This window comes from Moschus berezovskii, chromosome 11 (assembly GCF_049115385.1).
Source record: "Moschus berezovskii isolate FMDL1 chromosome 11, NW_MosBer_1.0, whole genome shotgun sequence".
NCBI lineage: Eukaryota > Metazoa > Chordata > Mammalia > Artiodactyla > Moschidae > Moschus > Moschus berezovskii.
This window is the reverse complement of record NC_142470.1, coordinates 40,295,509-40,311,209: the sequence shown is the minus strand read 5'-3', so window position 1 is coordinate 40,311,209 and position 15,701 is coordinate 40,295,509. Positions and strand designations below refer to the sequence as shown.

The 15,701-nt window shown below is 40.8% G+C and overlaps 1 protein-coding gene across 1 annotated transcript in view; it reads left to right on the top strand.

Moving 5' to 3' along the window:
* The first annotated feature begins 2,737 nt into the window (after positions 1-2,737).
* PLEK (pleckstrin) overlaps positions 2,738-15,701 on the top strand; it is a 28,690-nt gene continuing 15,726 nt past the window's right edge. Inside the window, exon 1 of the mRNA XM_055400301.2 lies at positions 2,738-2,893. Coding sequence (XP_055256276.1) covers positions 2,852-2,893 — 42 coding nt within the window. The 5' untranslated portion in view covers positions 2,738-2,851. The remainder of the gene's footprint in view (positions 2,894-15,701) is intronic.

Genomic DNA, 15,701 nt, shown 5'->3' with positions numbered 1-15,701 from the left:
GACACATTACTGGCTTTTAATCTTTGTTTTCAGTTATAAAAAAGCTTTTCTCCTCAGGTCACTGATGGTTTAAAACAATTTAGTGATTTACACTTGTGGGTAAAATTAAAACATTTTTATTTTCTCTCTTTTTCATCCCTCCAGAAATTGAATACACATGAGTTCTGAACAGCCTCATCAAGGTAAAAAAGACTGTCTCCAGACATATACAAAAATCTCAGAATATACTGAGGAGCCCAAACTCATATAGATGAGGAGATTAACAATAGGTTGGTGGATTTAAAAAATGCAATGCTACTCTTAGAAGATGAAGTCCAATGTCTTAAATTATAAATACATTTAAAGTGTGATTGGAACATTACTACTTTCCGTGTAACCCCACAGGAGTATAACCAATCTGAACACTCCTGGGAAAAAGTTAGGTGGCACTTGCAGGGCCATACAGCTGACAACCTTCATCTAGATATTAAAAAGCTACAAGCAAAAATCATTGGCATGCATCATGGTTCTCTTAGACTATCAATAGGTATAGATAAACTTCAAGGAATAGCAGAGAGCCTTAACTCATTGAGTCCTCTTGAGTGGATCAAAGGCATTGGAGGTGGTCTTATTGAGACACTAGCTATGTTTTGCTGTTTGTTGTTTTAGCTATAATCTTCTCTTCAGTCCTCAGATGCAAAAATCCCTCTGAGAACTAATGAAGAAAGAAATTGAGAGAGCAACATATCTTCTGCTACAAAAACAAAAAAGGGTATATGCAGGGGTTAATAGTCAAGCCACGTGTTGTTCTAGCTAAGCCATGAGAAAATCACCATGGGAAAATAATAAAAGCAAAATATAACAGTACAGCATAGCCCAAATAAAAGTACATTGGGTTGATCAGTTGGGGTTGTCATGCCCTTCTAAGCTAAGGAAAAACATAGTGAGGACCTTGAAACATTAGGTCAGCGTAAGTTCAGAACACTGCTTGTGCACACCCTAAGATGTTTTCCCAAGGCATATGCGGGTCTATGTACAAGAAAATAATAAAGATGGTTTAAAGTAATCAATAAAATGGGAGATGTGACCAGGGACACAGGAGACTGATGACTTTATTGTAGCACAACAGATACTTTCTGCTTGCCAAGACACTCAGTAAAAGTGATGTGGCTCTGAGAGGACTCTTGACTGAAGAGGTCTTGAGTCCCCTGGTCCCATCTTTAAAACTTTAATTCCGTCTCTAGTTTCTTTTTCCCAAACTATGCATCAACCACTTTTGATCCCTACCTGCTGTGCTGGCCGCAGCAGACATAAAACATCAGAAATTGATCGTTTCACGATCCTGGAGGTTAGAAGTCTGAAATCAACTGGCAGGGCTGTGTTCTCTATGACTGCTGTAGAAGAGAAATTTGCCTGCCTCTTCCAGCTTCTGGTATTTGCTGACAGTCCTTGACATTCTTTGGCATGTAGAAATATCACTCCAGCTATGCCTTTGCTCTCACATAACTGCTTTCTTTCTGTGTGTCTCACTCCTCTTACTTTCTTTTTTTTTTTTTTTGATGTGGCCATTTTAAGAGTCTTTATTGAGTTTGTAACAATATTCTGTTTTATGTTTTGGTTTTTTGGCCACAAGGCATGTGGGATCTTAGCTTCCTGACCAGAGATCAAACCTGCACCCACTGCATTGGAGTGTGAAGTCTTAATCATTGGGTGACCTGGGAAGTTCCCTTACTCTTCTTATTCAAGGAAACCAGTCATACTGGATTAAGGGCCAACCTACTCCAGTATGACCTCATCCTAACTAATTACATCTTCAATAACACTATTGCCAAATAAGGTCACATTCTAAAGTACTGGGGGTTAGGACTTTTTTTTTTTTTTTTTTTTTTGCGGTTGAGGGTCATTTTTAGATATTCATGTTAAATATGTTTTTGAAGTTTTTTTTTTCAATTCAACTTATAACAAGAATGTTGATAGAAATTGCTCAAAAAAGAATTATGTGGTCAAATGAATTTGAAAAACACATTTTAAACACCATGACAGTAGGATTCTTTGCTGTAGTACTTGCGGGTATGTGTGTGTGTGTGTGTGTGTATCTTTAATTTGTACAGCTTCCCAGACATGTTTGAATACTGGCTTCTTTTTACTGTGGGATTAACGTTCTGTGTGACACATGCATCTCGTGCCAGGTAGGAGACCCAGCACCCTGGTAAGGACCCTCCCTACTCTTCTGTCCCTTACCTGCTGTGTATCCTTAAGACAACTCTTCTTCTCTGAGCACAAGTGTCCTTATGTCGTGAGAGTTTTACAGAAGGAACAGTATACTGTCCCCTATGGATTTCTTGTTACAGCTACATTAAATGAGGTCGGTTGAAACACACCTAGGAGAATACCTGGGACAGACCTTCACTTAATAGTAGTTGCCTTTATGTTCACCAGACAGTTTTTAATTTCTTGGCATTTTTATTAAGCATTTTGAGGCTCTCAGGAATAATTCCTAAGCCAGGACAATTTCCATGAGTAGGGCTTTCTTTTTCACTTTCGCCTTCCTTTCACCATTTTTCTTCCTTTAGGAGAACACTTTCCTTTTTGGTAATAAAAATTGACCCTCAGGTAAATATTCAACCCAACTGTACTTATGGCAAGTCTCCAACATTAGCAAAGAATGGGTTGTTTCAAGCTGCAGTTCCTTATTCTGATCTTCCACCCCAGTGAGGAGAAGAGGATGTGATCACAAGATCGCCCACAGAGGGGAAATTGTGAAAGGGACCTCACTCTAGAAAAGCAGCCCACAACTGCCCCAGCTCTCAGAGGAGGGTGAGCTTCTGAGACGACTCATCTGTGAGGGCACCCAGCTGTCTGTCCATCCAACATGGAACCAAAGCGGATCAGGGAGGGCTATCTTGTGAAGAGGGTAAGTAAAGCGTCACCTGTGATGGTGACCCTGGGCATAGGGTGGGGGAGGATTGGGGTCCAGCTTTGCACTCTCTACCGCTGCAATAGGAGTGTACTGCAGGTTGTGGAAGGTTGTGGGGAGAAGCCAGTATGTATTCCACTGCCTTTGGGTTCTTAAAGGTGGAAGGTTCCACCTCAAGGGTCAGCATAGCTTGATTATGTGGGACTGAGAATTTCAGAATGCAGGGTCTGGAAATCCTTCATGATTTAGAGCATCCTTTTCAAGAGTCATAAATGTGTGTTATGCCAGAAGACTCAAACTCTTCTGCTATAGAGGTTACTAGGAGAAACTACTCATTTCTTAGTTAAATTCTTCCTCCTCCTTTTTATTTTTTTGGAAAAGAAGAAGAAGCGAATAATTAAAGATGAGCTGTTATAGTGATACAGTAATGGTAGCTTATTTATCTTTTTTTTATTGGACTGAAATCTCTTTATTTGCAGTTCTTAGTGAATTTGTATAACATGTTGTTAAGATGGTAGGTAGATACACCATTTTAAAGGTTAGAAAATAGAGACAGGAGTTATTCAAAAAAGCTTAGTTTCACTGGTTAGGCATCAGGAAACTGAATTTCATTAGCACTGCTGGTTTATCTTCTGAGGGTGGGTGTGTGCCGCGTCACTGTGAATCTTCCCAGGAGGGTGAGTTCTCACATAGGCTTTTTGGCATCCTGTGGACAACACCTTTATGAGCAAGTAACTCACACTGACCCAAGTGAGCTCAGGGTGTTAGAAGTGAACCGAATTCAGTACATTCCTTTAGAGGCCCAGTTTTTTAATTGATGAAGTGCGTAGTGGGACTTTGTTTAGGCCATTCATGCTTTAACCTGAATTTTAGCCTGAAGTGTTTTACTAAGAGGGGGTCAAACTGCTCACATTGCTGCCTGATTCTGTTTTGATTTAAATCTAGAAGGGACCTTAGACCATCTGACCTGATTCCCTCATTTCCATAAGTGTAAGCTGAGACCCTCATGCGAAGAGTTGACTCACTGGCAAAGACTCTGATGCTGGGAAAGGTTGGGGGCGGGAGGAGAAGGGGACGACAGAGAATGAGATGGCTGGATGGCATCACCGACTCTGTGGACATGAGTTTGAGTGTACTCCAGGAGTTGGTGATGGACAGGGAGGCCTGGCGTGCTGTGATTCATGGGGTCGCGGAGAGTCGGACACGACTGAGCAACTGAACTGAACTGAACTGAAGCTGAGACCCAGAAGCTGGTGACTGCTCAGAGTCACATGGCTGTGACAGTGTGGGGATCAGAAACTTACTCCCTGTCTCCTGGCACTGAGCCTGTCTCCAGTACACTGGGATTTTCAGAGCAAATTTCAAAGTAAACCCTAAATTAGGGTTTGTCATGTGTCTGTGGTTGTGAGAGTTACAAGTAGGTGCCAGAGAATAAATGAGCCTTCAGCTGGTATTCTGTCTCATTAGCCATATTTTGAAATATCCTTTGGAAAAGATTCACATATATACACAGAGGTGTATGTAGATACTTTGCAGTAGGCTCTAATAATCTCTTTGAGAACAAGTAATAATTAATGCTTCTATTTCTTTCCTGCTCGCTTAGGCTAGTATCCTGACAAGAGCAGGTGAATGGAAACATTTTCTGCAAAGGTTTTCTGTTTGTTTTAAAAGCAATTTAAGCATCTTGTAATTAAAATTGCTCTTATATTGTATACTTGTATTTTTAACTCTATAAATTAGTTTCCAGAGAGAATAAGTGACTTGCCCATATCCAACAACTGATAAGAAGACAACCTGGGATTCAAACCCAGGCTTGCCTAACTGCAAAGCCTACCACCATCTCATTGATCCCAGGCAGCCTTCTGAAAGGCAGGTTTCCCCAGCCAGCTAAAGGAAGGTGAGGTGAACTTTGCAGAGTCAGAGTGGGGCCTGGACAAATCGGACTGTGGGCAAGAGTGTGTGCAGTGACCTCAACCTCTCATTGTCTCTGATTAGGGGGTTACTTCAGACAATAAGCATGAACATATTTTGGAGGTCCTTGAAAGCATACCATTGATTTGGATATGTTTGTAATCATAGCTTAAAAGAAGAGAGAGGAGCAGGTTATGTGCAACCAATAACAGACTCCACCAAGTCACCTCCCAAACTAACCTCATTTCTACACAATTTATGGAACCAACTGTTATTTCTATGACAACCATTCCAGCCATCATGTTGAATGGCAAGACTGATCCAAAGAGTATATTAGAAATTTAGGTGGCCTGTGAGGCTGGGGAAAGCACAGGAATAGGAGTGGTGAGAGAGAGGACAAGGGACTTTTTTAGGAAAGAAAATGGCTGCAAAAGACAGAAGCAGAAGGAGAAAAGCCTGGGGCAAAACAGAGAGCAGGACTCAGTGGTCTCCACCCAGCAATTCTTCCAAACCTTGTCTTCCAGATGCCATGAAATAATCCCCTATGATCTGCACCCATTGAATTATCATTGTCAGAGTAGTCAGCATATGTGGCCCTTACCTTGTAGCAGGACTAGATCTAGCCATTTAATGCACTTTATGTACATATAATGGGTACAACTATTACCTTTACTTTATGGAAGAGGAAAGTAAGATCTGACTTTCATGGACTGTAGCCCGCCACGCTCCTCTGTTCATGAGATTTCCCAGGCAAGAATACTGGAGTGGGCAGCCATTTCCTTCTCCGGGGGAATCTTCCTGATCCAGGAATTGAACCCATGTCTTCTGCATAAATAGGCAGATTCATTACCACTGAACCACCAGAAAGTAAGGTACAGAGAGGTAAAGGGCCTTGCCTAAGGTCACACAGCTATTAAGTGGCAGAACTGGACTAGAACCCAGTAGTGTGATCCCAGTGTCACAGAAAGCCATGCCTAACCATGTTTTATGTGGCCCTCATGGGTTCAGACTACAGTGATTTTCTTTTCCAAGGTGCTGTTGTTGTGATGGGTGGTATCCAGGAGAACCTTAGGCCAGAATGACTTGACAGTATTGCCTACAAAATTGTGTTTTCTTATCTGCCTATATGGTTACCATTTTTTGAGCATCTATTACAAGCTATATGTAAGTTATCAGCGCTTTAAGTGTATTATCTCTTTTAATCTTTGTAGTAATGTGAAATTGGTACTATATTATTTTCATTTTACAAGTAAGGAGACTAAAGTTTGGAAAAAGTGAAGTAACTTGCCTAAGGTCATGTAACCTGGAAGAGATAAAGTTGAAATTTGAACCTAAATCCCTAAGACCCCAGAAACCATGCTGTGAAACATTTGTGTCATCTCTCTATTGCTAACTTAATATATTTTCATTGAGAAATTGTCCAACCTGGAAAAGTTTATTTATATAAAAAAATATATTGCTGAACAAATTGGTTTCCTTGCCTTCAAAGTATTCAAACAGGAACAAAATGACCACTGATCTGGGGATGTTATACCCGTGATGTCAGGGATCAGACTGGATGACTAAATGATGCAATCTATGATGTAGCAGAAATAAGGACTTCATTGACTGTAACACCAAACTTAAAATAACATTTCCCACGAGCATGGGAGAATAGATGATACTGACTCACAGTTCTGCTTTAGTTCAATGCGTAGTTTTGACCATCAAATAGTTTTCCTTTGAATTCTAGCTGTATGTCAGCATAGGAAAAGAGAAGTTTGAGGAAAAGGAGAAGTGAAGGGAGGTGTCTGGGAGGAGGTTCCACACAAAATCAAGCTTCTCCACCTTCAGCAATGAGTCATGACTTCTTTCTGTGAAATTGCCCATGTGTAGGAAGGCCTCTCTCAGTTTGTGCATTATCACACTGACCTGGAGTTGCAGGTCAAGGTCACTCTCTCCCTGGTTAGACTGTGAGCATTTTGAGAGTAAAGATAGCATTTTTTTTTTTTTTTACTGCAATACAAAGGCAAATGTCTGAAATGTGCAGGCTGCTTTATCTACTCAATATGTAGAAAAACTAATTAGCAGGGCAAAGGCTAATAGAGTTTTGCCAAGGGAATACACTGGTCATAGCAAACACCCTCTTCCAACAACACAAGAAAAGACTCTACACATGGACATCCCCAGATGGTCAATACCGAAATCAGATTGATTATATTCTTTGTAGCCAAAGATGGAGAAGTTCTATACAGTCAGCAAAAACAAGACCGGGAGCTGACTGTGGCTCAGATCATCAACTCCTTCTTGCCAAATTCAGACTTAAGGTGAAGAAAGTAGGGAAAACCTCTAGACCATGCAGGTATGACCTAAATCAAATCCCTTACAATTATATACTGGAAGTAACAAATAGATTTAAGGGACTAGATCTGATAGACAAAGTGACTAAAGAACTATGGACGGAGGTTCGTGACATTGTATAGGAGGCAGGGATCAAGACCACGCCCAAGAAAAAGAAATGCAAAAGGCAAAATGGTTGTCTGAGGAGGCCTTACAAATAGCGGTGAATAGAAGAGAAAGTGAAAGTGAAGTCACTCAGTCGTGTCCGACTTTTTGTGACCCCGTGGCAACCCACTCCAGTGTTCTTGCCTGGAGAATCCCAGGGACGGGGGAGCTTGGTGGGCTTCCGTCTATGGGGTCACACAGAGTCGGACACGACTGAAGTGACTTAGCAGCAGCAGCAGCAGCAGCAGACTGTACTAGGCTCCTCCGTCCATGGGATTCTACAGGCAAGAATACTGGAGTGGGTTGCCATTTCCTTCCCTATCCAGGGATCGAACCCAGGTCTCCCGTATTGCATGCAGATGCTTTAACCTCTGAGCCACCAGCTCAAATTGAATAGAAGAGAAGGGAAAGGCAAAGGAGAAAAGGAATGATAAACCCATTTAAATACAGAGTTCCAAAGAATAGCAAGGAGAGATAAGAAAACCTTCCTCAATGATCAATGCAAAAAATAGAGGAAAACAATAGACTGGGAAAGACTAGAGATCTCTTCAAGAAAATTAGAGATACCAAGGGAACATTTCATGCAAAGATGGGCACAATTAAGGACAGAAATTGTATGAACCTAACAGAAGCAGAAGTTATTAAGAGGTGGCAAGAATACACAGAAGAACTATATAAAAAAGATCTTCATGACCCAGATAATTATGTTGGTGTGATCACTCACCTAGAGCCAGACACCCTGGAATGCGAAGTCAAGTGGGCCCTAGGAAGCATCACTATGAACAAAGCAAGTGGAGGTGATGGAATTTCAGTTGAGCTATTTCAAATCCTAAAAGATGATGCTGTGAAAGTATTGCACTCAATATGTCAGCAAATTTGGAAAACTCAGCAGTGGCCACAGGACTGGAAAAGGTCAGTTTTCATTCCAATCCTTAAGAAAGGCAATGCCAAAGAATGCTCAAACTACCGCACAATTGCACTCATCTCACACGCTAGCAAAGTAATGCTCAAAATTCTCCAAGTTAGGCTTCAACAGTACGTGAACCATGAACTTCCAGAAGTTCAAGCTGGATGTAGAAAAGGCAGAGGAACCAGAGATCAGATTGCCAACATCCACCAACATCCAGAGAAAAATATTTGGGACTAAGAACTGGGGCAGAAAGCAAAGAAGAACTAAAGAGCCTCTTGATGAAAGTGAAAGAGGAGAGTGAAAAAACTGGCTTAACATTAAATATTCAGAAAACTAAGATCATGGCATCCTGGCCCATGACTTCATGGCAAATTGATGGGGAAACAATGGAAACAATGAGAGACTTTATTTTTTTGAGCTCCAAAATCACTGCAGATGGTGCCTGCAGCCATGAAATTAAAAGACACTTGCTTCTTGGAAGAAAAACTATGACCAACCTAGACAGCATGTTAAAAAGCAGAGACATTGCTTTGCCAACAAAGGTCAGTCTAGTCAAAGCTATGGTTTTTGCAGTAGTTATGTACGGATGTGAGAGTTGGACTATAAAGAAAACTGAGTGCCGAAGAATTGATGCTTTCGAACTGTGGTGTTGGAGAAGACTCTTGGGAATTCCTTGGACATCAAGGAAATCCAACCAGTCCATCCTAAAGGAAATCAATCCTGAGTATTCACTGGAAGGACTGATGGCTGAAGCTCCAATACTTTGGTCAGCTGATGTGAAGAACTGACTCATTTGAAAAGAGCCTGATGCTGGGAAAGATTGAAGGCAGAAGGGGACAACAGAGGATGAGATGGTTGGATGGCATCACCAACTCAATGGACATGAGTTTGAGTAGGTTCCAGGAGTTGGTGATGGACAGGGAAGGCTGGTATGCTGCAGTCCATGGGGTCACAAAGAATAGGACATGACTAAGTGACTGAACTGAACTAAACTGTAGAGAAACCAAAATGTCAGGGGTTCATATTATAGTAACTTAAAAAATGGAGTCATTTTTAGACATTCATGCTAAGTATGTTTTTGAGGGTTTTGTGGTTTTTTTTTTCCTTGCAGATGAGGCCCAAGGGTTCAGATGAGGATAAGGAATTAGAAGATTAAAGGCACAATAGGGACAACAGGTTTTTGGAACAGATGTGTAGAATCTGAGGATTGAAAGGAATGTGAAGTATTTTGATAAGTATTTAATTGAACTTCTCATCTGTGGCCTGCATTTCTTTTACTAATCTGTTCATAAACATGCTAGAAGACCTCTTGTGCCAGGGAACTCACTAATTTGACTTTCTCCCGTAAGTTATGCAACAAATTGTTGTTTTCTTTTCCTGAAACTTTCACCTGCTGGGGCTTCAAAACAATTCAGTGTTTCACACCTCTGAAGACAACCCTCATCTACTCTGTCTGTCCCCTTTTGAGCCCAAACTTGTGAGTTCCAATAATTCCCCAAGAGAGATGCCATTTTCTCTCTCTTTAAAAAAATTCATTGAAGCATAGAACAGGCTTCACTTGATCTGCAACTTTGAGGTTTCCTGAGCTCAGTTTCATTCTCCAGTTATATCTATATGGTTAGTCAATCAGTCGTGTCCGACTCTTTTGTGACCCCATGGACTGTAGCTCTCCAGGCCCCTCTGTCCATAGGATTTCCTAAGCAAGAATACTATTTCCTTCTCTAGGGGATCTTCCCAACCTAGGGTTCGAACTAGTGTCTCTGGTGTCTACTGCACTGCAGGTGAATTCTTTACCCACTGAGCCATCAGGAAAGCCCTGAGGTATATCTATAAACAGAATTACAGAGAGTAGGTAGGTTGGCATCTGGTCCCATCACTTCATGGCAAATAGATGGGGAAACAGTGGAAACAGTATCAGACTTTATTTTTTTGGGCTCCAAAATCACTGCAGATGTTGATTGCAGCCAGGAAATTAAAAGACGCTTACTCCTTGGAAGGAAAGTTATGACCAACCTAGATAATATAGTAAAAAGCAGAGACATTACTTTGCCAATAAAAGTCCGTCTAGTCAAGGCTATGGTTTTTCCAGTGGTCATGTATGGATATGAGAGTTGGACTGTGAAGAAGGCTGATCACCAAAGAATTGATGCTTTTGAACTGTGGTGTTGGAGAAGACTCTTGAGAGTCCCTTGGACTGCAAGGAGATCCAACCAGTCCATTCTAAAGGAGATCAGTCCTGGGTGTTCGTTGGAAGGACTGATGCCAAAGCTGAAACTCCAATACTTTGGCCACCTCATGCGACGAGTTGACTTGCTGGAAAAGAGTCTGATGCTAGGAAGGATTGGGGGTGGGAGGAGACGGGGACGACAGAGAATGAGATGGCTGGATGGCATCACCAACTCAATGGACATGAGTTTGAGTGAACTCCGGGAGTTGGTGATGGACAGGGAGGCCTGGCGTGCAAAGGGGTTGCAAAGAGTCGGACACGACTGAGCGACTGAACTGAACTGAACTGAACTGAGGTAGGTTTTATTGGGGGCTTATTATGTTCTGGATATTGCCCTTAGCAATTTACATGGATTATTTTAATCTCCCAGTCATCCTAAGAAATATGTAGTAGCATTATTCCCATTTGCCAGATGTAGCAAATGAGGTTTAAACATTCCTCAAGGTCACATTCCTAGCATGAGGCAGAGCTGGGATTTGAGTTTGGGCCACCTATCCCCATGGTCACTACTGGTTAAGTTCCATTTAAAGTTCGAACCTTTCTTACTTTCCTATGCTTCTATTTATATAGCCCACAATTGACTTCAGTCATTTTGACATCCCACATCAAAGTGCTGACTCACAGAGCTTCTTTTTGTCCTCCACATACCAATTTCCCCAAATCTTCATATATAAGTTTTTTAAAAAACATATTAAAGAACAAGATTATATTTTATTTAATTTGCATTTGTTTGAATGCTGTTGAAGCAGTGCATTTTTTCATTTATTGGACCCAGATGTTTCTTCTCTTGAAAATTGCCTGCTTATATCATTTGACAATCTAAAAAAAATTGGTAGGGTCTGTGTATTTCTTATTGATTCTAAAAGGTTAAAAATATATCAAGGATATTAATCTTTAATTATATGATAATTTGTTATAAATATCCACACCTTTTAATTTGTTTTTCAGTTGTTCAGCGTTTTTTGTTGTTATTGTTGCTGTTTGTTCATTTATTACTGTACAAAAATTCAATTCTTTTATATGGTCAAGTATCTTGACCTTTAAGTTTTCTTCTTTTGGTGTCATGCAGTGTCAGACTTTTATGCACGAAATTAGCCACTTCCATGATGATGTACAGTGACTCACTTGGAAACTTTAAGTTTGATTCAGCACCTAAAACCTGCTGATTCTGACACCTAATTGTATAGATTTTGGCCTATAATGGAAGAAAGCAGACATGTGCCACATATATATTTATTTATATGTATGAACCTTATACATGTACAGTATCATAAAACGTATGTTTTATATATTATCATGCTATGATGTGATTTATGGTTTAGATATGTTTTATGATTAATGGAATCACAGTCAGACATGACTGAGTAACTAAGCATGCACACACACATGATTTTACACACACACACACACACACACACACACACACACATGAAGTTATATACGTAGCTGGCTAAGTGGCCTAAAAATTGATTTAGATTCCAATATGACTGAAGTTTATGTGAGAACCAGAATGAAGATGGCATCTAAGAGGAAGTGGAAAGAACATAAAGTTGGGTATCAGGAGACCTGGATTCTAATTTTGGTCTCACTTTAACTGGTTGAGGGTACTAGGCCCAGTTACTTAAACTAGCTTCAACTTTCTTCCTTGTGTGATGAGGGTGATGGTCAGTCAGTCAGTCAGTTCAGTCGCTCAGTCGTGTCCGACTCTTTGCGACCCCATGAATCACAGCACGCCAGGCCTCCCTGTCCATCACCAACTCCCGGAGTTCACTCAAACTCATGTCCATCGAGTTAGTGATGCCATCCAGCCATCTCATTCTCTATCGTCCCTGTCTCCTCCTGCCCCCAGTCCCTCCCAGCATCAGATTCTTTTCCAGTGAGTCAACTCGTTGCATGAGGTGGCCAAAGTATTGGAGTTTCAGCTTTAGCATCAGTCCTTCCAATGAACACCCAGGACTGATCTCCTTTAGAATGGACTGGTTGGATCTCCTTGCAGTCCAAGGGACTCTCAAGAGTCTTCTCCAGGACCACAGTTCAAAAGCATCAATTCTTCGGCAATCAGCTTTCTTCACAGTCCAACTCTCACATCCATACATGACCACTGGAAAAACCATAGCCTTGACTACATGGACCTTTGTTGGCAAAGTAATGTCTCTGATTTTTAATGTACTATTTAGGTTGGTCATAACTTTCCTTCCAAGGAATAAGCGTCTTTTAATTTCCTGGCTGCAATCAGCATCCGCAGTGATTTTGGAGCCCCAAAAAATGAAGTCTGACACTGTTTCCACTGTTTCCCCATCTATTTGCCATGAAGTGATGGGACCAGATGCCATGATCTTAGTTTTTTGAATGTTGAGCTTCAAGCCAACTTTTTCACTCTCCTCTTTCACTTTCATCAAGAGGCTTTTTAGTGCCTCTTCACTTTCTGCCATAAGGGTGGTGTCCTCTGAGGGTGATGGTCAGTTCAGTTCAGTTCAGTTGCTCAGTCGTGTCCGACTCTCTGCGACCCCATGAATCACAGCACGCCAGGCCTCCCTGTCCATCACCAACTCCCGGAGTACACTCAAACTCATGTCCACAGAGTCGGTGATGCCATCCAGCCATCTCATTTCCGTCGTCCCTTCTCCTCCCGCCCCCAAACTTTCCCAGCAACAGAGTCTTTTCCAGTGAGTCAGCTTGTCGCATGAAGTGGCCAAAGTATTGCAGTTTCAGCTTTAGCATCAGTTCCTCCAATGAACATCTAGGATTGATCTCCTTTAATAGATGATACTAAATGTCTTTCTAGCATGGACACTGTGATCACACTTCAGTGTTTGCTCCTGTGTGAGCCCCAAGAGAGTTAAGGACAGAGAAGGGTAAATGCAGGGATCATGGAGGGGAGGTGCTGTCAGGTTATTCCAGGGAGAAGTTGGCAAATGAAGAGGGTGATGACCCAGAATTCCATCATCCTAACCTAACTAACCACTATCAAGCCAGGAAGAAAGTCCCCACTTTATAAGCTTTCCAGATTTCTCTTGTTTTTACCAATATCAGCCTCCTCAATGAACACAATGGCCCTGAATCCCAAATGGCACCCTTCTCTGAGTGAGCAGACAGACCCTGAGGCTACATTTGAGTTAGGAGCATACAAGCTCATTTTGAACAGTTGGCTGCATAGTAGTTTTATTTAAACTGTCTACAGAAGGAATGCAGTGTTGGCTGACTTTTCATTTTATGCCAGTTCCAAAGTCAAAAGCCCTAAGTGACTCTGGCATTTATAAATCTTTGATAGGTATGAAGTAGAATCTAAAATTTGAGCCTTGAAAGACATTTCAGCAATCATCTGGTCCAACTTCTACTCCTAGCTCTGTGAGTAGATCTTTTACTAGTTTCAGATACTTGATTTTTTTAGACTTGTCTGTTTATGTCCCTAAAAGCACATCCCAAATTTTAACATGTGATAGTGTCGTATTGTTAATTTATTTATTACTTTTCCCCAATTATTTGAGAATGACATTGAAACATGTATGTTGTCATATGTGAAACGAATCAGCAGTTCAGGGTCAATGCATGTTACAGGATACTCGGGGCTGGTGTGCGGGGATGACCCAGAGGGAGGATAAAGGGAGGAGGGAGGTGAGAGGGGGGTTCAGGAGGGGGAACTCATGTACACCTGGGGCGAATTCATGTCAATGTATGGCAAAACCAACCAATATAATATTGTAAAATTAAAAAAAAATAAATTAAATAAATAGAAAAAAAAAAGAAAAATTTCAAACTCACAGAGAACTGGAAAAAATAGTGCAATTAGGTATATACTCTTTCCCTAGATTTATTAATTGTTAAATGCATGGCTACATTTGCCTTGTCACTCCATATTCCTATATAAATATATACACATATTTTTTTGCTGAGATATTTGACAATAAGTTTCAGACATCTTGCTCCCTCGTGCCTAAGTGTAACAACATATATATTCTAAGAATTAGAACATTCTCCACAGTTTTCCTAATTGAATGTACCATATTGCTCTCCTGCCAGCCATGTATGGGAGTTCCAGTTACCATCTTTGTGAAGTCTTGCTTTTCTCAATCTTTCAGAATTTTAGCTGCTCTAGTGTGTGTGCAGAGGTATTTCATTGTGGTTTTAATCTGAGTTTCCCTGATGGATTGTGATATTGAACATATTTTCAGAGTTTTTTTGGATATCATCTCTAATGAAATGCCTCTTCCAGTTTTTTGCCCATTAAAAAATAGATAATTTGTATTTTTTCTTATTGATTTGCAGGAGTGTTTTATATTCTGAGTTTCTCTCCAGTAGATGTGAAACAGAAAGACATTTGATTGAAATTATTTCATGTGTTGGCATAGTGTCTGACCTTGCCCACTTTTTTAAAAAAGGGAAATAATTCAGTGTTAGCATGAATAGTTATTCTGTCTGTACAGAAAAGAGATAGTGTGTTTTAATTAGAAACTCTTTTTTTCAGTAACTAAACAAAGGAAACACTTAAACCAGCAAAATGATAGTTCCACAAGTATTTATCTTCATTGCATAGTCTTCCTTTTGGGCAACTGGACTTTTATATAGAGGCTCTTGGTATTTTAAGATAAGCAGAAGGATCTTCTGGGAACTGGTTGATAATTACATTTTTGTGGTAGTCATGACAGGGTGACAATCAGGAGCTCAAAGATGAGAGGCGAAGAACCCTATTCTCTTCTTTTTCCAAAGTCCTTATAAAATACAGACAAGAAAGAGAGACTTGCTAGTCAGAGTGGTTATCCGTTACTAAAGGCACAGTTGGCATCAACCCAAACTGAAAACTTTTAAACTAAGAATTGACATGGTAGCATCATGCTGGCATCAGAGGCCATTCTGAAAGTGATTTTCATCCCTGCTAGCCATGCCTATACACAAGGCTGTGCTCTGAGTCTCTTCTTGACATTCATACCCAGATAAAATCTGATTAGACCAAAGGATGGAAGTGAGGGGAGCTTCCATGTTGCCATTAATGACACATGCTACTGATGGTGACACTTTTTCAGTGAGTCCAGCTTCAAAAACCAGCTACTATGCAGTCTGAGTTGGAACTTGAGGTAGATTCTTTTGCCATCCTTAAGTTGAACTGAAAACAATGGGCAGGGTTAGGAGCAGAAAATACACTGCAGAAAGTCAGTCTGAAATGCACAAGAAGGAGAGTTGAGATCCATACCGTATTCCCTTGGTAATGGCCCAGGGGAGGCTTATGGGCTAATGGTAGATGTGTATACATTTAAAGAAGTTCCAGAAGAATGGCA